At 33.1% G+C, this 23,910-nt stretch overlaps 1 protein-coding gene across 1 annotated transcript; it reads left to right on the top strand.

Annotated features, from left to right (window-relative positions):
- Positions 1 to 6: 6 nt before the first annotated feature.
- LOC110101476 (putative protease Do-like 14) lies at positions 7 to 22,329 on the top strand (the record flags this gene model as incomplete). The annotated part of the gene is made up of 8 exons (XM_028694756.1): positions 7 to 184; positions 271 to 398; positions 3,920 to 4,131; positions 4,708 to 4,789; positions 11,668 to 11,810; positions 19,193 to 19,313; positions 21,698 to 21,790; positions 22,142 to 22,329. Coding segments are annotated over 8 exons (1,074 nt in total), but the record flags the coding sequence as incomplete, so codon positions are not given.
- Positions 22,330 to 23,910: the final 1,581 nt, after the last annotated feature.

Below are 23,910 nucleotides of genomic sequence, written 5' to 3' on the forward strand. Positions count from 1 at the left end.
AATTCATATCCAGGCTTATTTCCTTTCGTGGATGCTGCTGTTTCACGCGATAATTTAAAGAAGGAAGAACCTCAAGGGGATGAGAATAATGATAAGTGTGGCCCTGGATGTTTGGGGAGGAATGCTATCGCCAATGCTGCTGCCGCTGCAGGCCCATCAGTTGTTAATATATCTGTTTCAAGAGGTGACTTATCATTGCTTAATTTGACTTTTTAATTATTGTTACCTCTGCAATGTATTGTTTTTTATTGTTGAGTGCTACCATAATAGGCATTCACGGTTTGATTCTTGGGAAGAGTATGGGTTCAGGAACTATCATTGATTCAGATGGCACTATCTTGACATGCGCTCATGTTGTTGTAGATTTTGAGGGCATGAAAAGCATCTCTAAAGGAAAGGTTAGCTTTTAATTTTGTTTTTACTTGTGTTTTTTACTTAGCTTCGTTTGGGATGGCTTTTTTGCTGCTTCTTAAAGTAGTTTTTTAGTACAAAAAATTTAATTTTTTACTAAAAAACTACTTTAAAAAGAAGCAAAAAAGCCGTCCCAAACGAAGCCTTAATCTTGCTTCTTTCAGCTTAAATATTGGAGTAAACGATGAGTGATAAAAAGACAAGTGGTTTTTAGAGGTTCTTTCTAGCAGCTCATTTATTGTCTTTTTTGCATCATTTAAGCTTTCCCGATTAAATAATGCTTAGGAAAGTAACTGTATACAATGCATGGTTTTTTTTGTTATAATAATTCCAATGATCAGGCGTTATACAACAACATAAAAATAGAAGTTTCGGTAATTTTAGATATTAGACTTTTTATTTTATGGGGCTGATTTTAGAAGGATAGTAAGTGATGATTACTCTCTTCGTATTGAATGAGCTTTTTATTTTATTTTAAAAGAGAGAGCCTCATTTTGAAATTTTTGGTTTAATGAGGAAGTGCTTTATTTTTTTCCTTTTCCATTAAATTTTAAAAATTCTGAATAAAGTTTTAAAATAGCTTAAATCTGTTAATCATTAAAAAGATTTTTTTTTCAATTAAATCTATAGTAGTTAAGGACAAAATGTTTTACTTGTAAAAGAACATGATATGCATATTACTTTAGACATTAAATAGATTTGATAAATGAAACTTGCCCCTTTTTTAAACAGAATATATATTTTTCTCCCATTAAAAAAATTAAACTTACAAAAAAAAAAGAAGCGTAATTTTGTAAATGGAGTATTCCCATTGTTAATTTTGAATAAGATTTTGTTTCTCTCATTGCAACTTAATATTAAGATTTTGTTTCTCTCATTCTCTTGAAAAAAGGAATGGAAAGGATTTAAGATTGTTTTGCTTGCTTGTTATCAATGAGCCAACCCATCATTCATTTAATTATAGTATATTTAAAATAAAAATTCTTTTAATTTTGGGAGAGCTCCAAGAGCTCCATTTTTTATGTAGTCAAGAATTTACATTTTATGTATTTTAATTTTTATTGGACGCTATGTTTTATTTTATAGTTTTAATGCCCTATGATGGAAAACAACCCATGATAATGCTAGGTTCGATGTTCTCAGGTTGATTCACTCCATCGTCTTTCCACTTGTGTTGATCTTGCTGCTTAGTTGTTGGGTAATTATATGTGGGTTGTTTCTTTTCCTTATTTGGCTTGGCCCATTTCTTCTCTTCTATTAATGGCTGCTTGAGTTTTTCCCTTCTGTCCATTCTGTTTCCCTGCTGGCTGCTTGGTTTCCCCGTCATCCACTCGGTTTCTCTGCTAGCTGTTTGGTTTACTGCTATTGGTTGCTCGGTTTTCTCTTTGCTGATTCCTATACAAGAAGTTTTAATGTGGGCTGAATTTGGTGGTTTTGATTTACTGTTTTGGTGGCACATTTATGTGATCTTGTAAATGCTATTCTCCCCTCTTTCTCCTATAAATTGGGGCTGGATCCCTTTGAGAAAAAAAAAAGAGTTTTTGGAATGTGAACAATTAAAAAACTTGAGGTTTTTTTTAGCTTGCGAGCTGGTATTCTCCCTATCCCCTGTTACTTCGTCTCAGTCTTCTTTCTACTTCTTCTCTCCCCGATTTCCCTTCCACCTGTATTTTTTTCTCTAAACTATTGTGAGTTAATCATTTTAAACATGAGGGAAGCTTGTGAGCTATCTTCTACCTTCGTTCTACTTCTTTGTCTCAGGCTTCTTTCTACTTAATCTCTGCACGGTTTTACTTTCAGCTCTATCTTTCTTCTCTAAACTATTATGAATAGTAAGTGATGATATGCCAAGTTCTTTTGGTATTTGCCGGAGCAACAAAGTATTGTGTTGGATCATAATTTTTGTGGTTGTTAGCTGTTTTGTCTTTTCCTTTGAGCACCTTCTCTAATTTGTGTTTGCATATGAGGTGGCCTTCGTTTAATTTAAGTAAAACGACTAAGAAATTGAACTAAAATACCAAATCTGATTAACTTAAATAGCAATTAATCATCAGAACTTTAAAATTAATTAAAACTTGAAACTAACTAATAATTTAAAACTTAAATTTAAGTTTGAAACTGAGTTTCTTTTTACTAACTAATTAGAACTCAATTAAAAATCAAATTTAATTAAATAACATTTGATTAAAGAAATATTCAATTCAACTTAAAACCTTTTAACATTAATTAGGCTAACTGATCAACCAACTTAATTAATAGTTGTAACAAAAATAATAAAATTTTAAATTAATGAGCAATTAAATTTAATTAATAATATAATTAATTGAGTTTTTTTATAATAGATTTAAAATTTAAAATTTAACGAATTGAGCAATTAATTTTAAATTTTAAATTCAAACTTTAATTAAAATTTAATTTAATTAATTAACTCAATTAATTAATGCAATTAAATAAAAAAGAAAGCATAAATAAATATTTTTCCACTAATCCAACTTAAGTAACAAACTCTCATAATTATAAGCTCTCTAACAGCTCTCAAATGACACCCCTTAACACACTCTCTGCCCTCAACAGTAGCCTCAATTGCAGCTACCATAGATCTCTCTAAATTGCTGCGTGTACAATTTACCTTCAAGCAAACAAATATAGCATTAATATTGTGTATTTAAATATAACTTGCAATGTAGAACTAGTGCTAAACAGTGAAAGCACCTAGTGCTGAAGTCAAAACAACAAACACAATACCGAAAGTTAGAGTAGAAAACAACTACTGACTAGTAAGTGTCAAAACAAAGACTGCAGGATAGTATCGAAGCAAAACTAGCAAAACAAGACTCTGACGCTGGTGTCAAATCCGTGAAGTGTTGGTAGACTAAATGTTACGGTATTCTCGGGATGACGGAACCATGAGATCTTGATCGGGTCTATTTTCATCCCCCACAACCAGGGTTTAGAACATTTACACGCTGTTGCACACACATTTGTACTTAATGCACATACTAATATAATTTCATCCTTAATCGAGAGTGCTCCTCTACGTGTTAGAAGGTGTAATTAATTGTGAGGGCTTGCGCTCATAAGAAGTAGGATTCATATTTAAATAAACCCTGACACTACTCTTACTGGAAATCTGGTTAATTTAAAATTCAATCTACCTAGAGAAAATAAGGACCTTAAGCTTGTGAAAGCGAGGTTCGCTTATTTTTCTTGGGCAAATATCCATTTATTCAGTACATGTAATTGTCAGTGAATGTTTAATACAATGATTCAAATGATAAAAAGTATATTATGTTGAGAATGATTGTTATTTTTATTTCCGTGACACTCTACATTATTGGAAAGGTGTATTGTAGAGTGTTACAAACCTTTCTCAAAAGAGAGGTCAACATGCTGTTACTTCACTGTACTTGTGATTATTTGTAACTTAATGAGCCCAAAACAAATTTATTCAGCCAAAAGGGGAAAAAAAGAGTTGTTTAATCTGCTTTATCTTTGGTAAATTATCCAGGTTGATGTAACTTTGCAAGATGGAAGAGAATTTGAGGGCACTGTTGTTAGTGCTGATATCCATTCTGACATTGCTGTTGTGAAGATTAATTCTAAAACTCCACTACCGTCAGCAAAGCTTGGTTCTTCTAGCAAACTTCGTCCAGGTGATTGGGTGCTAGCTATGGGTTGTCCACTTTCCCTTCAGAACACAGTTACTGCTGGCATTGTTAGGTATTAATGATTAATATACGAGCTCTTTTGTTTGATATATCCAACAGCCTGAGTTCATTTTGCCGCTCATTATGCTCTGAAGGTTTTTGCTAAGCGTTTTATGTACGAGAAATTTATTTTCATTTATGAAGATTTATTTTGTTCACCTTTTCCTTTCATAATTTTTTGAAGTGCTAGTTTGATTTATATAAAAATTATGCTTAATCTATCACCATTTTGCTTGTGCACCTTTCCTTAGCTTTATTAGTGCATGAGTGAATCATGGATCAACTCATATTTCTATGTGAGAATATGAGTTTGTTTCACTCAACATAAATAAAAGCAAAATATACTAAGCTGTGACTCCTATATCAACATTTTTTTATATTTCTTCACAGGGAAAGAATAAAGAAAAGAAAATAACTTGTATGCCAATGCACACAAAAAGTTTAACTAACACATGTTTTGAAGTATGACTCATATATCAACACTCTATATTTCTTCTCAGGGAAAGAATAAAGAAAAGAAATTGCATCCCAATGCACCCAAAAAAGTTAAACTAACACGGGTTTTGTTTAACAATATTTTTTTTCTCAGCTGTGTTGATCGGAAAAGCAGTGATTTAGGAATTGGTGGGATTCGACAAGAATTTTTACAGACAGATTGTGCCGTCAATGAGGTAGGTAATGTTATTTTGTTTATAAATGAGTTTATTATGTTTGTCACATTTATTTGATTTCAATATCCACCCCTCATGCTAGTTTGGTTGATGAGCGTCTTGGAAGTTGTTGCTAAGGTTTTGAATTCGATCCTTGCTTAGCCATAATAAATTTCTATCTTATAGGCTCAAGAACCTCCACCCCTACGCCCAAACTATCCTATTGTTGATCACGGAAAAGTGGATTAAAATTTTATTTCATTTTTAGTTGAAACATTTAAATTTTAAGCCAAATGCTTGCTTACCATTTTTCTAATCATTATCTTAGAGTATATAACTATAAATGAACCTTTTGGTGTTAAATTTATTAATTATCATTATTTATTGAGTATAGCATGAGGTGTCAACTCTTAAATATCAATGCTCAATTCCTCACTTTTTATCTTAATTTTATCTTTTTCTTTTCTTTTTTTAATATAATTCTTCTACATGAATTTTATCTCCCTGCCTTATTCTTACCTTTTCCAACTATTACAATTTCATATTTGTTATATTTTGCTTTATCAAGTAGAATTTATTTTGCTAAGTCGATATGCTAATCTTGACTCCAAAGCATCATAGTTTTGTAATTATTGCAGCTTTAAATTCTCTCTCTCTCTCTCTCTCTCTCTCTCTCTCTCTATTTCTCTATATCTCTCTCTTTCCCTTAATTTTTATTTTAAGATAGTCAAAATTTATATATGCGGACAAACAAAGCATTATGTATATTTATATATGAGAAAGATGAATTTGTACCATTTACGATTTCCTTGAAAGATGGTTAAGTTTATAATATTTTGACAAGTGGGATGATAACAATATTTGTAAGTAATATGCACAAAATAAATTATTTCATTAATCTTTTATTTTTCTTTACTTTAGGTTAGTTAATGCAAATACTTATTATGTAGAGATGGTGATCGCCAATTATAGTGGAACATATAGCAATTTTAAAACTCTTGATGCATATTCAAATTCTAAGCTGGGTTATCAGCCATTAGAGAGGAAGGAATACATTGTTCTATAGATTTTACAAATATCTTTTGAACAAAATTTGACCCTTATATAGTTTTGATTCAACCAAGATATAAAAATTGTGTTTTTTGAGCTCAGACAGAATGGCAAGATTTGATGAGTGGTAAATTAGGAATGTTAGAGTACAAATGATTACAACAAAGAGATGATTGCAGCATTACCTGGTAAATTAAAAATAAAAGTAGTGGAAATTGGGCATTTATAATGGAGGATAAAATATCACTAATAAAATGCTGTAGAGAATTAATGTTGAATGAATGGGAAGTAAAACGGCTAGGACTAAAGTAACATTACTAAAAGTTTTTTTAGTAGAGTGCAAAAGGATAGTTCTGTGTGGAATCGATTGTGTCAATTAATCGGGATGTATTGTTGCCTTGGACCTCAATTCCATCAGTCGAGTTCATCGGGGTCCTACCCCTGCTTGGTTTCTAATGTTTTGCACCTAATTTTTTTTTTTTTCATGCAACTGATGCTACGATGTTGTATATTTGAGCGTTGCAACGTTGTATAATTTGCTTGGAGATAGACAGAGAGTGGAGCGCTTTGGCCCTCCAAACCCTGGTGCTGTCAGGGAGGGCTGTGGCGCTTGCGTTGCAGAACTATCACACATACTGGAGTTAGAGAGTTGAGGGTTGTGGCATTCCAAACTTGACGTTGCAAGACATGCTGGTAGTTTTTTTTCATTTTTTTTTCAAGGGTTGTGTCTCTTGGTGGTTTTTTATGTTTTTCTTTTTGTTTGTTCGTTGAGAACGGTGCAAGAGAGAATAGAGATAAGGAGATGACGAGTGAGAAAAAAGATGTATACTATTTCTCCCAAACTTTTATAGTGAATTTCTTGGTGTGGTGTGGGCGTGTGGCTCCGTGGTTTTTTTTTTTTCCGGTTTCAGGTTTTTTCATGTTAAATCTTGGTGTTCTTTTTTTTTTTCGCTGCCATTTTCTCCTTTTTGTTTGTGTTCACTGCGTTGTTTTACTTTCCCCAACACTTGTAAGCCGAAGGCTATGCCCCATTTGGTGGTCAACAAGAATGACTTAAAGTTGAAATATAAAATCAACCTTGCTAATGATGATGATAGTTGATGGGGAATTTTTTATTAAAATATTTAAAATATTTTTTTATTAAGTACGATATATAAAATAATATATTATTTTGAAGAACAAAAATATGATTTCGGCATGGACTCAATAATTAAAATTAGTTTTGAATTTATTTTTAGTTTCTAGAGATTTTCCCTTACATAATATATTTTGATCAGTTAGAAATTTTTTTATTAAGATAGTGGTTTAAAATCTTTTAATCAAAATATTGGCTAAAATTCTTATATAATTTCAAGGATTTCATTTGAAATATTTATTACTAAAATTTTAAGTATGATTGAACCAACTTAGAATTGATTTTACAGACAGAGAAGAAAGAGTGTGAGTACTTGATTATGAGAAGCATATAAATACTTAATATTATCCTATATTGAGCTTTTACATTTTAAAATTGAATATATATTTAAGCATTTATCATTTTATTTAGAAGATTAGAGCTTATATTTCAATAATGCAATATTGAAAATAATACCCAAAAAGGTAATGACGGATAATTTAATTGAAAAAAAAAAACATCAATATTTGGTCTTAGATCTAAAATGAGAATCATTGATAAGATAGTAACTCAAACCTAATCCAATTGGTTGCATGAGACTTATAAATCTAAAATCTCATCAAAAGTTAAGTTATTATGACCTTTGGTCTTATAATCCTGCTTGGAAAGGATGATCAGCTAAACTCATATAAATGTTTTTAAAATTATATAATCTTGATCTCAATACATATGCAAAATAGGCTTGACTATTTTTAATTTAGGAAAGATAACTTATAGCTTAGCTACTTAACTTAAGATGTCCGGTCATAATAGGTATTATGTTGACTAACCAATATTATTATTTTTTATTATCTATTCCTTAATGGGAGAAATTTTATTTCTATATGAAACTTATAAAGCTATTCAAATGATGTTTATTAGTTAAGAAGATAGATTTGATGCTGATTTTGATAAGTATATTTTTACATTTGATAAGTACATTTTCATAGACAGATGTTTATTAGTCAAATATTAGATTACCTCTTAGGGTTCATAAGAAGGCTTTGAATTTCATTTTGTTTTGAAATCTTAGCTTATTTGTAATAATTCATGCAAGTTTATTTAGAAAATCTTATGATATTGTTTACTTTAATATTTTTTACATTTTAATGGGTAGAAAATTTAATCTTCTCAAAGTCTATCACATAAGAATGTCTAGGCCATCTCTAAGCAAAGCATTTGAAGAAATATAGGAAAAAACATAGTGTGCACCCTAAGCGAATATGAAATCATGTCACAAAAATCAACCAATAATAATAGAAAAGTGATGTGATACAATCCATGCGAAAATGACTTGCTTAAGGAAGTTTGCACTTGTAATTTTTTAGAGAGCAATGTTAAGCAAAATCCTCTATTGATGTAAACGATAAGATAACATTAAGGTGATAAAATAGCTTTGGTCTAAACACATGCGAGAGGTTGAGATCATTAAATAGTCAACTAAATCTTATTTTGCATACATGAGTGGTTTCAACTAGAAATTCCAATACTAACAATAAGATTAGGCTATGAAATATCCCTCACACAACTCTTCTAATTACTAGGCTTTAGCGGTGAAGAGCTTGATATGAGCTTTGTGAGTCAAAATATAACCACAATTGAAAATAAACTAGGAAAATAGGAAACTTGGGGAAGAGTTCACCATCGTCAAAATTCTTAGATGAATTTGAAAGCTTACACAACTTCATAATATTTTAAAAGAAAAAAAAAAAACACTATTTCCCTACAAAACAAAGGTCATGAGGTATGCATATTTAAAATCCATGCAATCAAACATCCATGGCTTAGCACAAATGTGGGTAGTGCATCTAGTGTGTGCAAGGCAGTGTGTTTGTCACATTATTACTTGATGTGTTATTTTATTGATTAGGAATATATTTAATTTATTTTTCTAGGGTGGATTCATTTGAAGTTATTTGTTATTTAAAGATTCTTTTTAAATTTTAGAAGGTTTAATAGTTTTAAGGGTTATGAAGAGTCCATTGATTGGTTAATGCTAGCTTTGAGGCATACCTAGCACTCATAGTGTCTCGTGAAATAAGAAATAAACGTTTTAATTTTTGTGACGAAATGACATTTTTGTATCAAAAAGAAAACTGAGCAACTTTTATGGATTTTAATGATTCTCTAGTATTTGGTAGGGGTGTCAAAATGGGTATTCAGGTCGGATTCGAGTCGAACCCGGAATTGACATGGGTCCAATTCAGCAGACCTGAACCAGACCCTGTTTTGGAAATGGGTAAGAAATTTAGACTAATACCTGACTCGCTGGGTTACTGGGTTGACCTAACCCTACTTGCGAGCATCGAGCGCGTGCAGGACTACGGGCAAGGGAAGACCGCGCAGGGGTCGAGTGGGACTATGGGAAAGGGCGGACTGCGCTAAAGTCGAGCTCAAGCGCGTGCAGAACTGTGGCCTGTGGGCAAGGGAAAACAGCTCGAGTGTCGAGCGTGGGTCGCGTACGGAAGTGTTAAGCTTGACTGGCCAGGGCAAGGCCGCGTCACCTAGAGTGTGCTGTGCATAGGTGCGTGTTGTGTGCACGACTGGCAAGGGCGAGTTTCTTGTTGGTGCGGGGTGCTGTGCGTAGGTGTGTGCTTCCTCTGCGTGCTGACTGATGCCAGCGCAGGGACGAGTCAAGCGACTGACAAGGTCGGAGATGGGTCAAATCCGGGTTAGCGGGTTGACTCCCCGACTCTATTTTTTAAACTGGCCAAAAATTGAAACCCGAACCTAACCTGCTTGTTAAATGAGTCAACCCGAACTTGGATTTTTTGGGTTGGGTCAATAATTGGCACCCCTAGTATTTGGCTAAGAAGAAAGAAGAGTTTACCTAATTGGGCTAAGCAAATATACTTTAGGGTTTCGAGTAGGTTTGGTGAAATCTCCCAATTGAGCTAGGCAAATTTCGTGATATGAGGCTCCTAAAGAAACTTGCAAATTTTAATTTATTTTTAATTCTAATTCCTTGTTTTGGTTAAGTAAAAGAACCTAGTTGGGCCTATATTTTCTATTTGTTTATGCAAAGTAGATGAGCTTTTACTTTGAGGTAAAAGAAATAAAGATATGGTTTGCTTGACTGGGTCAAGTAAATAACCGTTGGATTTGGGCCTATAGTGAAAGAGAGTTTCTATTTGATTTGGGCCAAATAAGAAAGGCTATTAGGATTTGATCCTAATACTAAAAATAAATTCACTCGCATGTTTTAGACGCAGGCAAAATAAGAGTAGTGTATCAATACCTTTGAGGTTAGTGATATACAAAAGATATTATAACTTGAGGCTAGGGAATTCCTATGGCTTTGGAGGCTAAAAGGAAAGAGAAAGCTATGTGATTTTTGCTTCGCATAACGAGGTTAGAATAATGGTTTGTATTAGGTTAAAGCAAAATGTATTATAACTTGAGGATAGTGGATTCCTAGAGCTTTGGAGACTAAATGGAAAGAGAAAGCTATGTCATTTTTTGCTTCGCATAACATGGTTAGAATATTGGCTTGAATTAGGTTAAAGCATATGCAGAGGGATTTAATATTTTATCTCCAATTTGGGAGTTGAAACCAAAGAGAAGTCCTATAACTTGGAAGTTTTAGGATGAAAATAATTTGCTTGATTTGGGTTCAAACAAATGGAAGATGCTAGGATTGGTGTCATATGTATAGATTTGCGGTTATTTGTTGAGACTTTGGGGTCAAGCAAATAAAAAGAAATCCAGACTTTCCCTGTAGAGCATACTAATGCCAATTCATATCCTTTAGAGCCATTTGGGAATCTCAGTAGAATTTAGAATAAAATATTTGGACAAAGAACTTGAATGAGAGGTTTGAATTGAATTTGGTTGGCGATTAGTCGGACAACGGCGGCGAGCGGTGATGGGTGACGGTTAGCCAGAAGCAGCTACCGACTGTTGGCTATGGCAACTGCTGATGGCTTGGCGATCAGCTGGAGTTTGGCCGGTGATCAAGCAATGGCGGCGGATAGTAGTGTTCGAAGGTGTCAAGTAGCAACAACAAAATTGGCTTGTGGTGAAAAAATGAATTCAGCCAAATATGGGTGAACTTACAATTTATAAAAAATGGACTATTGAGTGGAAAAAGAAATCACTGGAATTTTACCTTGCATTTCTTTTTCATCGAACCAAACGCTCAAATTCTATTTTGCATTGAATTTCTTTTACTCTGCATTATTTTTCAGCAAACCAAACATCCTTCTGACATGTCAGTATCATTTTAGTATCTTATTTCTTTGGAGTATATGCTTATTATTCTTTCAGTGTTGTTTGTTGGATCATGAGGTGTTTATGTTTTTCTACATGTATTAGGGTTTGTTCAGAAACATTCTTGCACTAAGTAAGCATTAGAAGTAACATTTATTCTATGAAATGATCTTAACTTTGTACTAATATTTGTTACATTATTCTCAGTTCATTTTTTTGTCATCATGGCTGCATCTACACCGAATTCCTGCCTAGTTCTTTATCTATTGTGAACTTTAAAATGCCTTTCCATATTTCAAGTATGAGTATTACTGTACTTGTAATCATTTCTAGCTTCTTTGTTCAAACCATTTTGGCAAATATTTATTTTGGAAATGCCTTTTCCAAATTGGAAGTTTGAGTGTTAACAGTCTTTTTAATCATCTTTAGCTTTCTTGTTCAAACCATTGGGACAACATTTATTTTGCCATGTTTAATGAGCATGTAGGGCAACTCTGGTGGGCCTCTTGTGAATCTTGATGGTGAGGTTGTAGGAATAAATATTTTGAAAGTATTGAATGCAGATGGAGTGAGCTTTGCAGTTCCTATTGATGTAGCTGTTAAAATAATGGATAACTTGTTGAAAAGAGGGTATGCTTTCTTTCTTTCTTCTCCTTTATTAGTTTTCATTTGAATTAATAAAAGTATTCTTGCTCTAATGTACTATAGCTTTTTTGGCACTTAATAGATATGATTTTTATGTTATTTTTTATTACCTTTAGAATATAGGTAGTTGAATAATACCAATGGACTTATTTTAACGTATTGCTTTTAAGTGGTAATGCTTTTATAAAAGCACAAGAGGTTTTTTTTGCTTAAAAGAGAAAGCTTGAGTGTAGCTTCAAATAATTGAAATTAGTATACCCTTTTTATAATGTATATTCTGTTATGTACATGCCTTGGATTTCTTCGATTAATAGGACATCCATTTTATTGAGTGGAACAAGGTGCAATTAATACATAAACTAAGTGCTATGTAAAGGTTTATAGCGGCCATTGACAATGAAGCACTAGCATTGGCATAATATGTAAGAAGATACTAAATAACAATGAAGCATCTGGTTTTATCGGCACAATAAATGAAACCAGAAATTAACTTTCTAGTGCAAGTATCCAACACCTTCAAGTAAATAATGTTTACTAGTTTATTGCAATAGAAAATATTGTAAAACAGAGCTCTATCTAGGACCATAAAAACTTGAGAAAAAGTACTCCATAAAATGTTAGAGCAATAGGAAGATCAATACACATCTATATTATAAGGAATCAACAGAAATAATGAAAAGAAAAGAGCTAATCATAAGATTTCAGAGGAAGGAAAAAAATTATGCTTACCTCATTTTGAGTGTGAGCAAGCATGCACTCGAGGGCCATAACGCTTGCTTCTGGCTTTTGACAACACTTCTTTTATTTGTCTCAATAGACAATTGTTATGCAAGTTGATCATAATAATAACCGAACTCTCATCCATCAATATACTATCTACTTTGACTTAAGAAGCCTCATGATTTTATCCCCTTAAAGCTACTTCTGTAGAGGCCGCCTATCGTTGAAGTTCTTCAACATGAACACGCTTAAATGTTGCAATGTAGGAGCTAGCTCTTGAACCTATTTGAAACAAAGTGCTTATAATCGGGGACAACTCTTTGTTTATCGTAAAACGCAAAATCGGCTCCCACTCACCCAAACGACGTTCACACATGATCTCATAACCGTCAATCACATAACTCATCACGACAAAAAAAATTCACGTAGAACTGTTCTGCCTCTCAGCTATTCGAACTCATGCACGCTCCAAATCTCTCTCTCTCTCTCTCTCTCTCTCTCTCTCTCTCTGTTCAAAGAGCTCGCCCAGCCCCTACCCAACCGCTATCCTTCCGCGTGCACATGCCAACCGACCTGACTCCGACCTCCATTTCCTGTTTAATACGCAAGCAAATCAGAACCTCGCGATCCAGCTCGATCCTCTTCGATCTTAGACCACCCGCACTCCAGCCAGCTTGATCTCGATCTTCGCCGTAACCAGAGCCAATCAAAACTAATACTTGACGCAATCAAATCGACCCGGCCCGCACTGACCCGACCTTATCACCTCATCTCGCCCTGCTTTCATCTGAAGTGAGTATTGGAGTGTGTGTGTGTGTGTATATATATAAAGGTGCTACGACAGGGATGATTGAAGGCTGATACTAGTACCAATCAACGTTCGAAAGCCCTCGACCGTCGAATCATATTCGACTAGGTGGATTTGAAAGACCAAGTGCCCTCTCACCTCCTTTCATGGGGACGGGGCATCGAAAGATTGCTGGGTTTTCATGAGAAATGAAAAAAAATATTTTTAAATTAAAGCATATTTAAACAACAGGCACTGCAAGCAAATTGGGGACTCGAAGACTTATACCTAGACCAATGAATATCCCGAAGCCCTCAGCCAACGAATCCTATTCGGCTGGGCGGATTGAAAAGGCAAGTGCCCTCCTAACCTTCCTTTGCGGGGAGGGGACATTAGGAGGATGCAGGATTTTTATCTAAATGCTAATTGGACTTAGAAATTTAAAATTGACATGCACAATTAAAATGGAATGAAAATAAAGACTTAAATGAATGAATTTACAGTGAACTTTAATCTAAATCAAAGTAGTTAATATCTCCATTACTGAAGTGCTGCAATACTGAGTAAAAACACAAGTGTCTGACTTTTGTCAGCGGCACAAAAAATACATTTTTTCATTCTGCTGCTAAGTGGCAACACGTGAATTTTGGGATATTCTTATTTCAATTAGAACTCTTTGTTTTATTTTCTTCCAGGCTATCTTTAATGAAAACCTTGATTTGGTAGCAGTTTTCCATAATAATAGAGTATCCAGAACCGTCATTTGAGGATGAACATCCAAAATGCTTCAATCACTGACTAACAGTGAAAGGAAGACAATTCAGAAATAAATAAGCACTCCATCCACCATCAAGTATAAAATGCTGCACTTGAAACAAGTAATGTGGAACGTAAAACAAAACAGCTTACCCACTCCTACATCCTTCCAAATGTCAATCTATGCAGCATGTGTAATAGAATTCAATCATTTCATAATGGTTGAATCACCAACTTTATACTCAACAAAGATAGGCTAATTACCTTCACAATATTTCTGGAATGTAAAAGCTACCCACAAGATATTTTGAGATGAGAAAATACACCATGCTCTATGAAAATTCTTTAATTCAGTCCTCTTTGCTACCTATACGCATGTCCTTTCTCCTCATGTGGATAGCAGCCTTCGCTCACTTCAGTTGATACTATGTTGATGCACTTGACTAGCTCAAAGAAATTCATTGGGAATTCTTTTCTAATTTTTAACGACTCCTGGCGGATGGATATACTGAATGTAAATTGGCATAACACTTAGCATTTTCTTGGGAAGTGTTAAGTTAATCTCTTTGAGATAATATTCTTTGTTCCCAACCAGAAATGCTTCATCTTCACTTCAATGATCATTCACTATTGCAAAATCAAATTTTCAGGATCACTATATAGTGGAGGAACTAGCTTTTAATCCTGTACATCAGCTATCCTGAAATGTACTGTTCAAATTTATGTTTTGGTGGATCCATTATTCCGTTTACTCTTCCTTGCAACATCCATATTCCTAAAAATATTGATCAAAGCGGTGAATACCCCATTAAGGATAATGAGAAAGTGAAACTAGAGTTGTTTAAATTCGAAGATTAGGATATTTCCTTTCAGTTTTATTTGCATTGAAATAGATTCGAGTGCTTGTTGCTTACAAATATCCTCTGGGTAAAAGCTTCTTGATGCTAGCATAAAAAATCTGTCTGTTTTAGATATGGATATATGAAACTTAAGGTTCTTTTATGATATAGTGTCAGACATTGCCTCACAAGATACAACCAGTTTAAACAACATTACTCATCGTTCAAATGGGTTCTAATTCATTTAACAATTTTATTCTACAGAACCAACCTTCAATGTCTTGAATGCCCACGCTTTATCCATTCAACTTTGCTAATTGGCCTACATAATCAAGTTGACAATAAGAAATCTCAAATATTGAAACTTTTGGATTGTTAAAAAAATATACTTTGTCCATTATTGATGGCCTCTTGTATGCGTCCAATAGAACTCTCACTATTCTATTTTGTCCCGTATGTGCTCTGATTGTCATATTTGATTCTTAGATCCAACAGTTCAAGAATGTTGCGCGGGTCAAATAGTCAAGTTTCATCATCCTCCTTGAAAGGATTGAAATTGACCTAACTTGAATTATAAAATGCCTCCTAAATTTCTACCAAATATAAATATTTTTCAAATGACAGTCATGTTATTCGGATGATGGCCGTGTTGAATGTAAATTTCAACTAGAGGGGAATCTATCTTTCAAGATAACTCATGAACGTCACCCTGGGGATAGCCGTGCTGAATGCAAATCTCAATTGAAGAGGAATCTTTCTTTCAAAATACCTATGAACCCTAATGGAACTACAAATCTTTTAAAGCGATTACAAAATTTTCCCAATGATGGTCATTTTCAAAGTGAATCTGAATCGAAGGGGTTAATTGTCAAAGCCTATCAAAATTTTAAAATCTAATATCTATTAAACTTTAAACATTTAAATGAAACTTGAATCAGCAAAAATTAAAATTAAAACACATTCACCTTCTATAACCGTTTGTTGGGGTGATAAGTTTGAATTAACATCGGCTCACAAAGAACAAATGTCGTGTCGGGTGTATTACTAACATTCATCCTCAAATAATCTCTCGCAAGCAGGGACATGGCACATGCCCTTTGATTGTGTGATTTTGCGTCAAAATGGTGCTACTATATTACAATCAGGGCCAAAGTCCATATGCTCTCTAATGGTTTCAAATCTTGGAGTAATGAATCATAGGATGTACTTGGTAGGCATAAAGTCTCTTTGTCAGTTAAGGTGAACTCAAGTGCATCTCCTTAGACAAACATCACCTCAGGTCTACAAGGTATCATTGGACGAAGCAAATCATGGCTGCCGATAAAGCGCCTTATGTCAGGTTGGATCGACTACCTCTTATGACTAAGTAAACTAGAGACCATGACAGCCTGGGATGACGAAACAATAGGATCTTGATCGGGCTCATCTCAATTCCCCCCATTATCCGTTTTAAGTATGTGATGATAAATTTCAAATCTTAAAAATCCCCAAAACTCCAAAATTCAATCCCTAAAGTTGCTGCTACTATATGCTAGGTACTTAGCGCCTATCTCACGACTATCCTTAATCGAAAGTTCTTTCTCGTTATCAGGAGGGGTAATTAACTATAGGGGCTTGCGCTTATAGGAAACGAGAACTCAGATCATAAAGTTTTCGTTAAATGAGGGCGAAATCTCTATGTAGTGTCTTATCTAAAACCCAATCTACCTTACAAAAATTTAACCCGGAATTTATATCCATTAAAATGCTTCTCATAGAAAAAAGAACTATGCGGAGAGGACGGGGTGTGAATTTTCGAAGCCCACACTCTTGAACTTTATATGCATAGTTGATGATGTTGGGTTATGCAAGATCATTGATGAGGACAATAATTATTTGAATGAGAGAGATTGTGAAACCCTTTAAGTATGATGAAGTTGAACTTTTAAAGTTCAATGCATCAGTTGGTTTAACGATCAATGAGTTTCGTTGGGAGCTCTGAAAACATGTTCATGCTAGATCACATATAGGATGGGCGACATCTTGGGAAGTTGCATCAAGCTAATAAAATCATGAGACATGTTACGCCTAAGCGGACAATATCTTTATAGATGAGAGTTTGTGCTATTAGATCGTTGTATGAACTTTTCAATATAGTAAAGCTAAATAGCATCAAGGCATAACAATTATAGTTTTGTTTGGAATTTCAAAGTTAGTTGTGCTCATGTTGAATGACTCCTAGGATGTGACTTTTTGATAAGTAACATGGGGATAAAATCGTGAGACATGTTAGGTGACAACAAGCAACATCTCAATTGATTAGAGTTCGGAATGTAATACATTGTGAATTGTACACATTGTGATGTGTTGAATTTAGTTTTTAATTTTATTGTCCTTTTTATTATGGTGTGCCCATTTAAATAGGAAGGGGTTCTTCATGTAACAAGGCATGTTATATGATGAAATAAGAAATCAGCCTCTCGCATGAGCTCTCTCCTCACTTCTTCCTCTCTCTTCCTCCCTTGACTAACCGGCCATTATTATTCTCTTCTAATCTCCTATCTTTCTTCCTCTCCTAATTTCTTACCGGTTGACAGATTCATCGGGGATTACCAGGAATAACCCTAATGGCAGAAATCTTTCTAGTGTCTTAAAGCCTTTTTTCTACTTCCATGGAGATTGGCAAATGAAAATGATCATAAATATCTTTGAAAGCCTCCACTTTCCAATCTTATGGTTGATTGCTCCATCTTATCAGCCAAAGAATATGCAAATATACAGCCCATGCCTTTGATCTTTTGTTTCTTTTGATTTTTGATTCAATTCAAGATGTTTATTGGCTTAACACATCAAATGTTTACTGGTTTGCTGCTACTGTTATGAGTGTTATCAGACTAATTGTTTGTGCTTGGTACTCAACTGCTGGATCAACTGCCGCAGCAATCTCTCTGAAGTGTTTTGAATTTTTCGACCTGCTGTTGCTTGAAACTGTTGCTACATCTTACTATTGTCCACAAATCTTGTAAAATGTACTACGATTTAAGAAGTGATGATTCTATGTATTATTATAATAATACTCTTCATGATTACTCGAGCACCTCATGTAAATTTTAAATTGTGTCAAATGGATGGAGTATTAACAGCTAAATGATTACCATACAAATCATCCCATACTTAATCATTAATATACTTATGATCACACTTCCTATGAGGATTACTTCATAGATCATTTCAATAACATATGCTGAAACCTTTAACAGATAACCAGCCAACTGACACCATCACATTCTTGAGCTTAAGCTTTATGATTTGCTGCGAGGATTACTTGTTAGATTATTTCAATAACATATGAGAATTTTTTGACCTGCTCAAGCTTTATGATTTGCTGCGAGGAGCTCGTCCTAGAGCTTAAGTCTTATAGTTTACTCCTTGATCAAATAAGAGACTAAAGAATTTTGGGAGAGGTTATCGCCTTATACAAGATAGACTTGTTTTGATCATTTTTTTCCTACTTCTATTTATTTTCTTGAGAAATTTTTATTGGTTTGAGTGCATAATTAATTTATTTCAAGTCCGATGGAATATGAATTTCTATGAGCGGTTAATTTTCAAGATCTTTATGATTTTTAATTGTTTCTAGTTGAAAATCATTTGTTTATGTTTTGCATTGATTCTTGTTTTATTTTTTTATTTTTATCAAAAGTAAAATAGTTATTAAAATTATAATTTTAACCTCCAAATTTATAGGTTTGGATAATTCTGTGCAGCTCACTGTAGATTTGCATTAAAAAAAAATCTTGGACCACTCATTGTCACTTTTTTTAACTATTATGCTTAATAAGGGTTAGCACTTAGCAGAACAATCTCACTTATGGTTCAATGCAAAAAAATGGTGATTAGATGTTCTTTATTATTCAGTTTGCAAAATTGATTTATTTATCCATGTCAATTTTTGTTTAGTACTTTCATTGCTAGCAAATAGCACTGAAGTATCTCGTTTGTTTAAGCAATTGATATCTATTGTGCCTTAAGCAAGTTAACCGAATCATTCTTTATGTTTTCTTCAGATTATTTAACTAGTAATCGAGTAACCAAACAAGCTAAAGATTTCTTTTAAGCGGTGTCTTCTTTCATGGTTTTGCTTTGTTCATGTTGACTGATTGTGAAACTAGTATTCCTGTGTATTGAATCTGGTTTTCATTGGTTCATAACTTCACTTATACGTGATCTTGTTTTTAAAAAATATTTTGGAATATTAATCTCAGTAACCCATCTATACCTTGCAGAAGAGTTATCCGACCTTGGCTAGGGTTGAAAATGCTTGACCTTAATAGCATGGTCATTACACAGCTTAAAGAAAGAGATTCTTCATTTCCAAATGTCGTCAGAGGTGTTCTTATACTTATGGTATGCTTTCTTTTCTTTGCTATTTCTTAAAGCAATCTTGTGGTATCATCTGCTAAGGGAATGAAATCTGAAATATTATTATTATTTTTTTAATCTTTTTTGAATGGTTGTCAATTCTTTGTCGGCATTTTGGTTATTTTATATGAAGGTTTGGTAATGATTTGTAGACCGTTAAGGTATTAATGATGCCTTACCAAGCAAGATTTTGATCCAATTAGCTGCTTTTTTGACAAATTGGTACACTTCATTATCCTTAAAGAAGTTTGTGAATGCATTGACATGTCTAGCGATCCATACCTCCTTGATACTCCTTTTTTTATTTTGAAGGCTGTTTTGAAACCCCTTTACCACTTATTAAAGATTATGGACTTTTGACGAATTAGCAGTTGCAACTTGATTGAATATTGTTGTTTAAATGTAATGTTGAGGATACTAGTGTTCTTTAAATGAAGTTGCTCCATAATTGCACGATCTAATTACATATAAGGAAAATTTCTCATTATTTAGTCTTTTTAAATGTAGTTTTCTAACTTTCCAAGGGTGTTCTTTTAGTGGAGTGAAGTGTGAACTACTGCAATATAACAGCTTGCAGTTGAGCAGCTGTGATGCAAGTGTATAATTCGGTTCATTTTATTGTGTTGGCATTGGTTTGATGACATTTCAATGTATTTTTCTTGCAAGCTATCTAAATTTTCATGAAGGTGCTTTGTATTTAAGAGGGAAATAAGGCTCATCTTTTTGCATCTTGGCATAATGTGTCTAATGGTCTGTATGGGAAATAATGCTATTTTTCAGACATTTCTAATATTCTTTTGAGAACTAGATCTCTCAAAAAGATATATGATTGAGCTCTACAAGAATTGTTATTAATATTAAATTTGTGAACGACAACAACAACATCAAGTTTTTATACTACTACGTGGGGTTAGCAACGTGAATCTTTTTTTCTCCATTATGTCATGTTAAGAGTCAAATTATCTTAAATCTAATATAAAAAAGTTATATCTAATTAATTCTAACTATATCTTTTCAGGAAAATATTTGTGTTAAGTTGCATCAAAATTATTAAAGATGTATAACATTAACTATACTATAGGTTATGCCATGACAAAATGGTTCTTAGTCACTATATGTATATTTTGAATCAATATTAAGTTTGAATCCTATATGTTGATTCTAAAGATGACTATATAAGATAAATGAGTTGAGATTGGTAGATGCTATTTACAGAATAGATATATGAGATTTCTTCTAAAGCAAGTAAACAAGCTTAATAATTGAGATTTGTTTAGACTATAGGATTATGATTAATCAAGGAAAAGTTTGGACAAATATTATTAATTTTATTGAATGTGAGCTTTATAATCTACTATTAAAGTTTGTTGTTTGGTCAAGTGATATTTAGGTGTCATATACACAAAGAATATGAACCTATTATACAAAGAATATTGAGATATAGATGATAAGATGCTTTTTAATGTTAAGATTAGGTGGTTTAATAGATATATGCTTAAGGAGCAATATCAATAGGAAATTATCATTTAGATTTATAATAGGTAAGTTTTTAAAAATTCAATCAGCTTGCTTGTGCTATTATATGGAAGTGAGACATTTATGAGGATATAATACAATTTGTAGGGTCAATATTGGGAGAAATTAATTAGGCATATTATTAAATCAAAGAATATAGTGGAGGATAATAGTTAATTCTAGAAAACTATAATTATATACTATATTATATATGGATTTGAGTGTTAAGGTTATTAAGTAGTCATTTATAGGTTAAGATGGGTATAAAAATGTATAATATTAGGATATATGTTTGACAAAATTAGAAAAAATAAATTAAAATGATTATATGGAAGGCATTGCAGTAGTAGCACCTAACCAAAATAAGAGAAAATTTGACTTTTGGTTTGTCTAGATTGTATGGAAAGAATGAACAAATAAGACTGGTATACAAAATTAATATGCAAGGATTTGAGAAGAGAAATGGTAGAACTAATAGAACATTGGTCAAACTTGTGTGATAAAAGTTGAGCAAATTGAGGCTTCATTTGAGACGGCTTTCTTACTGCTTCTTAAAGTGTTTTTTTTTTTCTTAAAAAAAATTAATTTTTGAACTAAAAGCGTTTTAAGTAGCAAAAAAGCCGTCCCAAACGAAACCTGAATTTGACATCATAAGCTATACTTAAAATTGGAATAAGTGAAGTATGTGACCCCCCTGATCATTGGAACAAGGCTATCACAGCAACATTGATGGCAATTGGTCTGATTCTAGTAGATTAATGATTTTTTTTCTTCTCATGCTTTCTCCAAAACTTTAGATTTTTTACTTTGTCATGGCTCTGCTTATCTTTGAATAAATTTGTTTTGACAAACAGGTTACTCCAGGTTCTCCAGCTGAACATGCTGGATTTCAACCAGGTGATGTAGTTACTGAATTTGATGGCAGGCCTATTTCGAGTATAAAAGAGGTATGATCATAGCCTCATAGAAAATCTTTATATAGCATTTAGCACTAATTTAGGCTTCATTTGGACGACTTTTTTATTGCTTTCTAAATCAGTGTTTTAGTACAAAATTTTTTAATTTAAAATATTTTTTATTAAAAAGTTGTTTTAAGAAGCAATAAAAAAGTCGTCCCAAATAAAGACTTAGATATGCCTTTTTGTTAAATTATTGAGAGAATTTTTGTATTTAGAGTAATAATTGTAAATTCTCAATTGATTATTTAGTGAATTAAAAAATTTTAAAAATTCATGCTGACCCGATTTTCTCTTTGATATTATTTATATATTTCCTAATTTCGATTATTTTGCTGGTAGATCATTGAGATAATGGGAGATAAGTTGGGCATGCCTATCAAAGTCATCGTTAATCGAGCACATAATAAATTGGCGACTTTGATTGTTGTCCCCGAAGAGGCTAACTATGACAGATGATTTTTTTAAGGTAAAATTTAGACTTTGTTTGGGATAACTTTTTTACTACTTTCTAAAGCAGTTTCTTGGCACAAATTTTTAATTCAAAAAATTTTTGCACTAAAAAGTTGTTTTAAAAAACATAAAAAAAATTATCCCAAATAAAATCTTAGTAAACATAAGTATTTGTTTAAGTGCTGATTATGGTATAATAAAGGCCTGTAGATGTTTAATACAGAGAATGGAGTAATTCTATAATTTTGTATTTAAACATGATATTTTAGTTGTATATTTATTAATTTAAGCACATTTTTTATGGAATTGTTGGTCATGTGATGAGCAATTTGCTGATACATGATCTATAAAAGAAAACTTTTTATGAAAATGTGCTATTTTGTTTGTGTATTTACTAATTTAAGCACATTTTGTATGGAAAAATTGGTCATATGTGACAAGAAAATTGCTGATATTTGTATTCTCAAGAGCCCTTTTGGTCTCTCTCTCTCTCATAAGTAGAAAAAAAATGTATTTAAGAAAATAATTATCTGGTAATGAAATTATGATTTTGATTAGGAAGCCTGCTTACAGCATTTAATTATTAGCTTGAACTATATGAAGTAGATCTATGTACAAGACGTTGATGCTTTACAAAATTGTCAATACAAATTTGAGCCTTTGAGCGCTTTTATCTATTAATGTGAACCTGGAAGTATTAGAATCTGCAGGAAGTATTAGATAAACAGAAAATAACTTTAGCTGGAATTCATCTCCTTTCATTTAGCAATGCCTGTTACAAAGAGAATATATATAATGGCTGTGGTAACAAACTCTTGCCAGGTTTGATAGAGACAACAGTTTGGGCTTGTGAGGAGCAATCCACATGTAGAGTGCGGTTACCGTGGTGGTAGTCAGTTTAGGGGTGTAAGTGAGCCGAGCCAGCTCGCAAGCTAGCTCGAGCTTGACTTGTTTATGGGCTCGCAAGCCGAGCTTATCGAGCTCACCAGTCAAGCCGACTCGAGTTCAAGCTTCATTAGATTAGGCTTGAGAGCTTGCGAGCGGGCTCGCAGTTATGAAATCCGAATATTTAAAAAAATAAATAGTACTAAATGCTGTATAAATCATACTTAAATTTCTGCCATCATATATTTGAAAAATTCAAAATGAATTTCATTCGTTTGCCCCTCTCTCTATCTTTATGCAGTTTTAATTTTTAAAAAACATCTCTCTCTCTCTCATTTTAACTTTTAAAAAATTGCACTCTCTCTCTCTCATTTTAACTTTTAAAAAATTGCACGCATGAAGCCGAAACAAACTACACGAGAGGCTCGAAATGCGGCTCAACAAGCAGCTCGAATTTGTTTACGTTGGAATTAGTTGAGCTCGAGCTCAGTATTTGACATTTGAGCTCGACTCGAACACTCCCCAACTTGAGTTCGACTCGACTCGTTTGCACCCCTAAGTCAGTTTGCTAGAAAGAGTGCGAAACCGAGAGATTGGTATGAATTTAGTAAAGATATCCGCTACTTAATCCTGAGTAATTATATGATGCACAATTATTTGATGATTTTAAATACAGTCTCTAATAAAGTGGTAATCCACTTCAATATGTTTAGTGAAGTTTCTGACTATTAATAGCTAATTCCTGCAAGTGACACTTCTAATCAAGAACAATC

Source organism: Dendrobium catenatum, unplaced genomic scaffold (assembly GCF_001605985.2).
Source record: "Dendrobium catenatum unplaced genomic scaffold, ASM160598v2 fragScaff_scaffold_542, whole genome shotgun sequence".
In the NCBI taxonomy this organism is placed as follows: Eukaryota; Viridiplantae; Streptophyta; class Magnoliopsida; order Asparagales; family Orchidaceae; genus Dendrobium; species Dendrobium catenatum.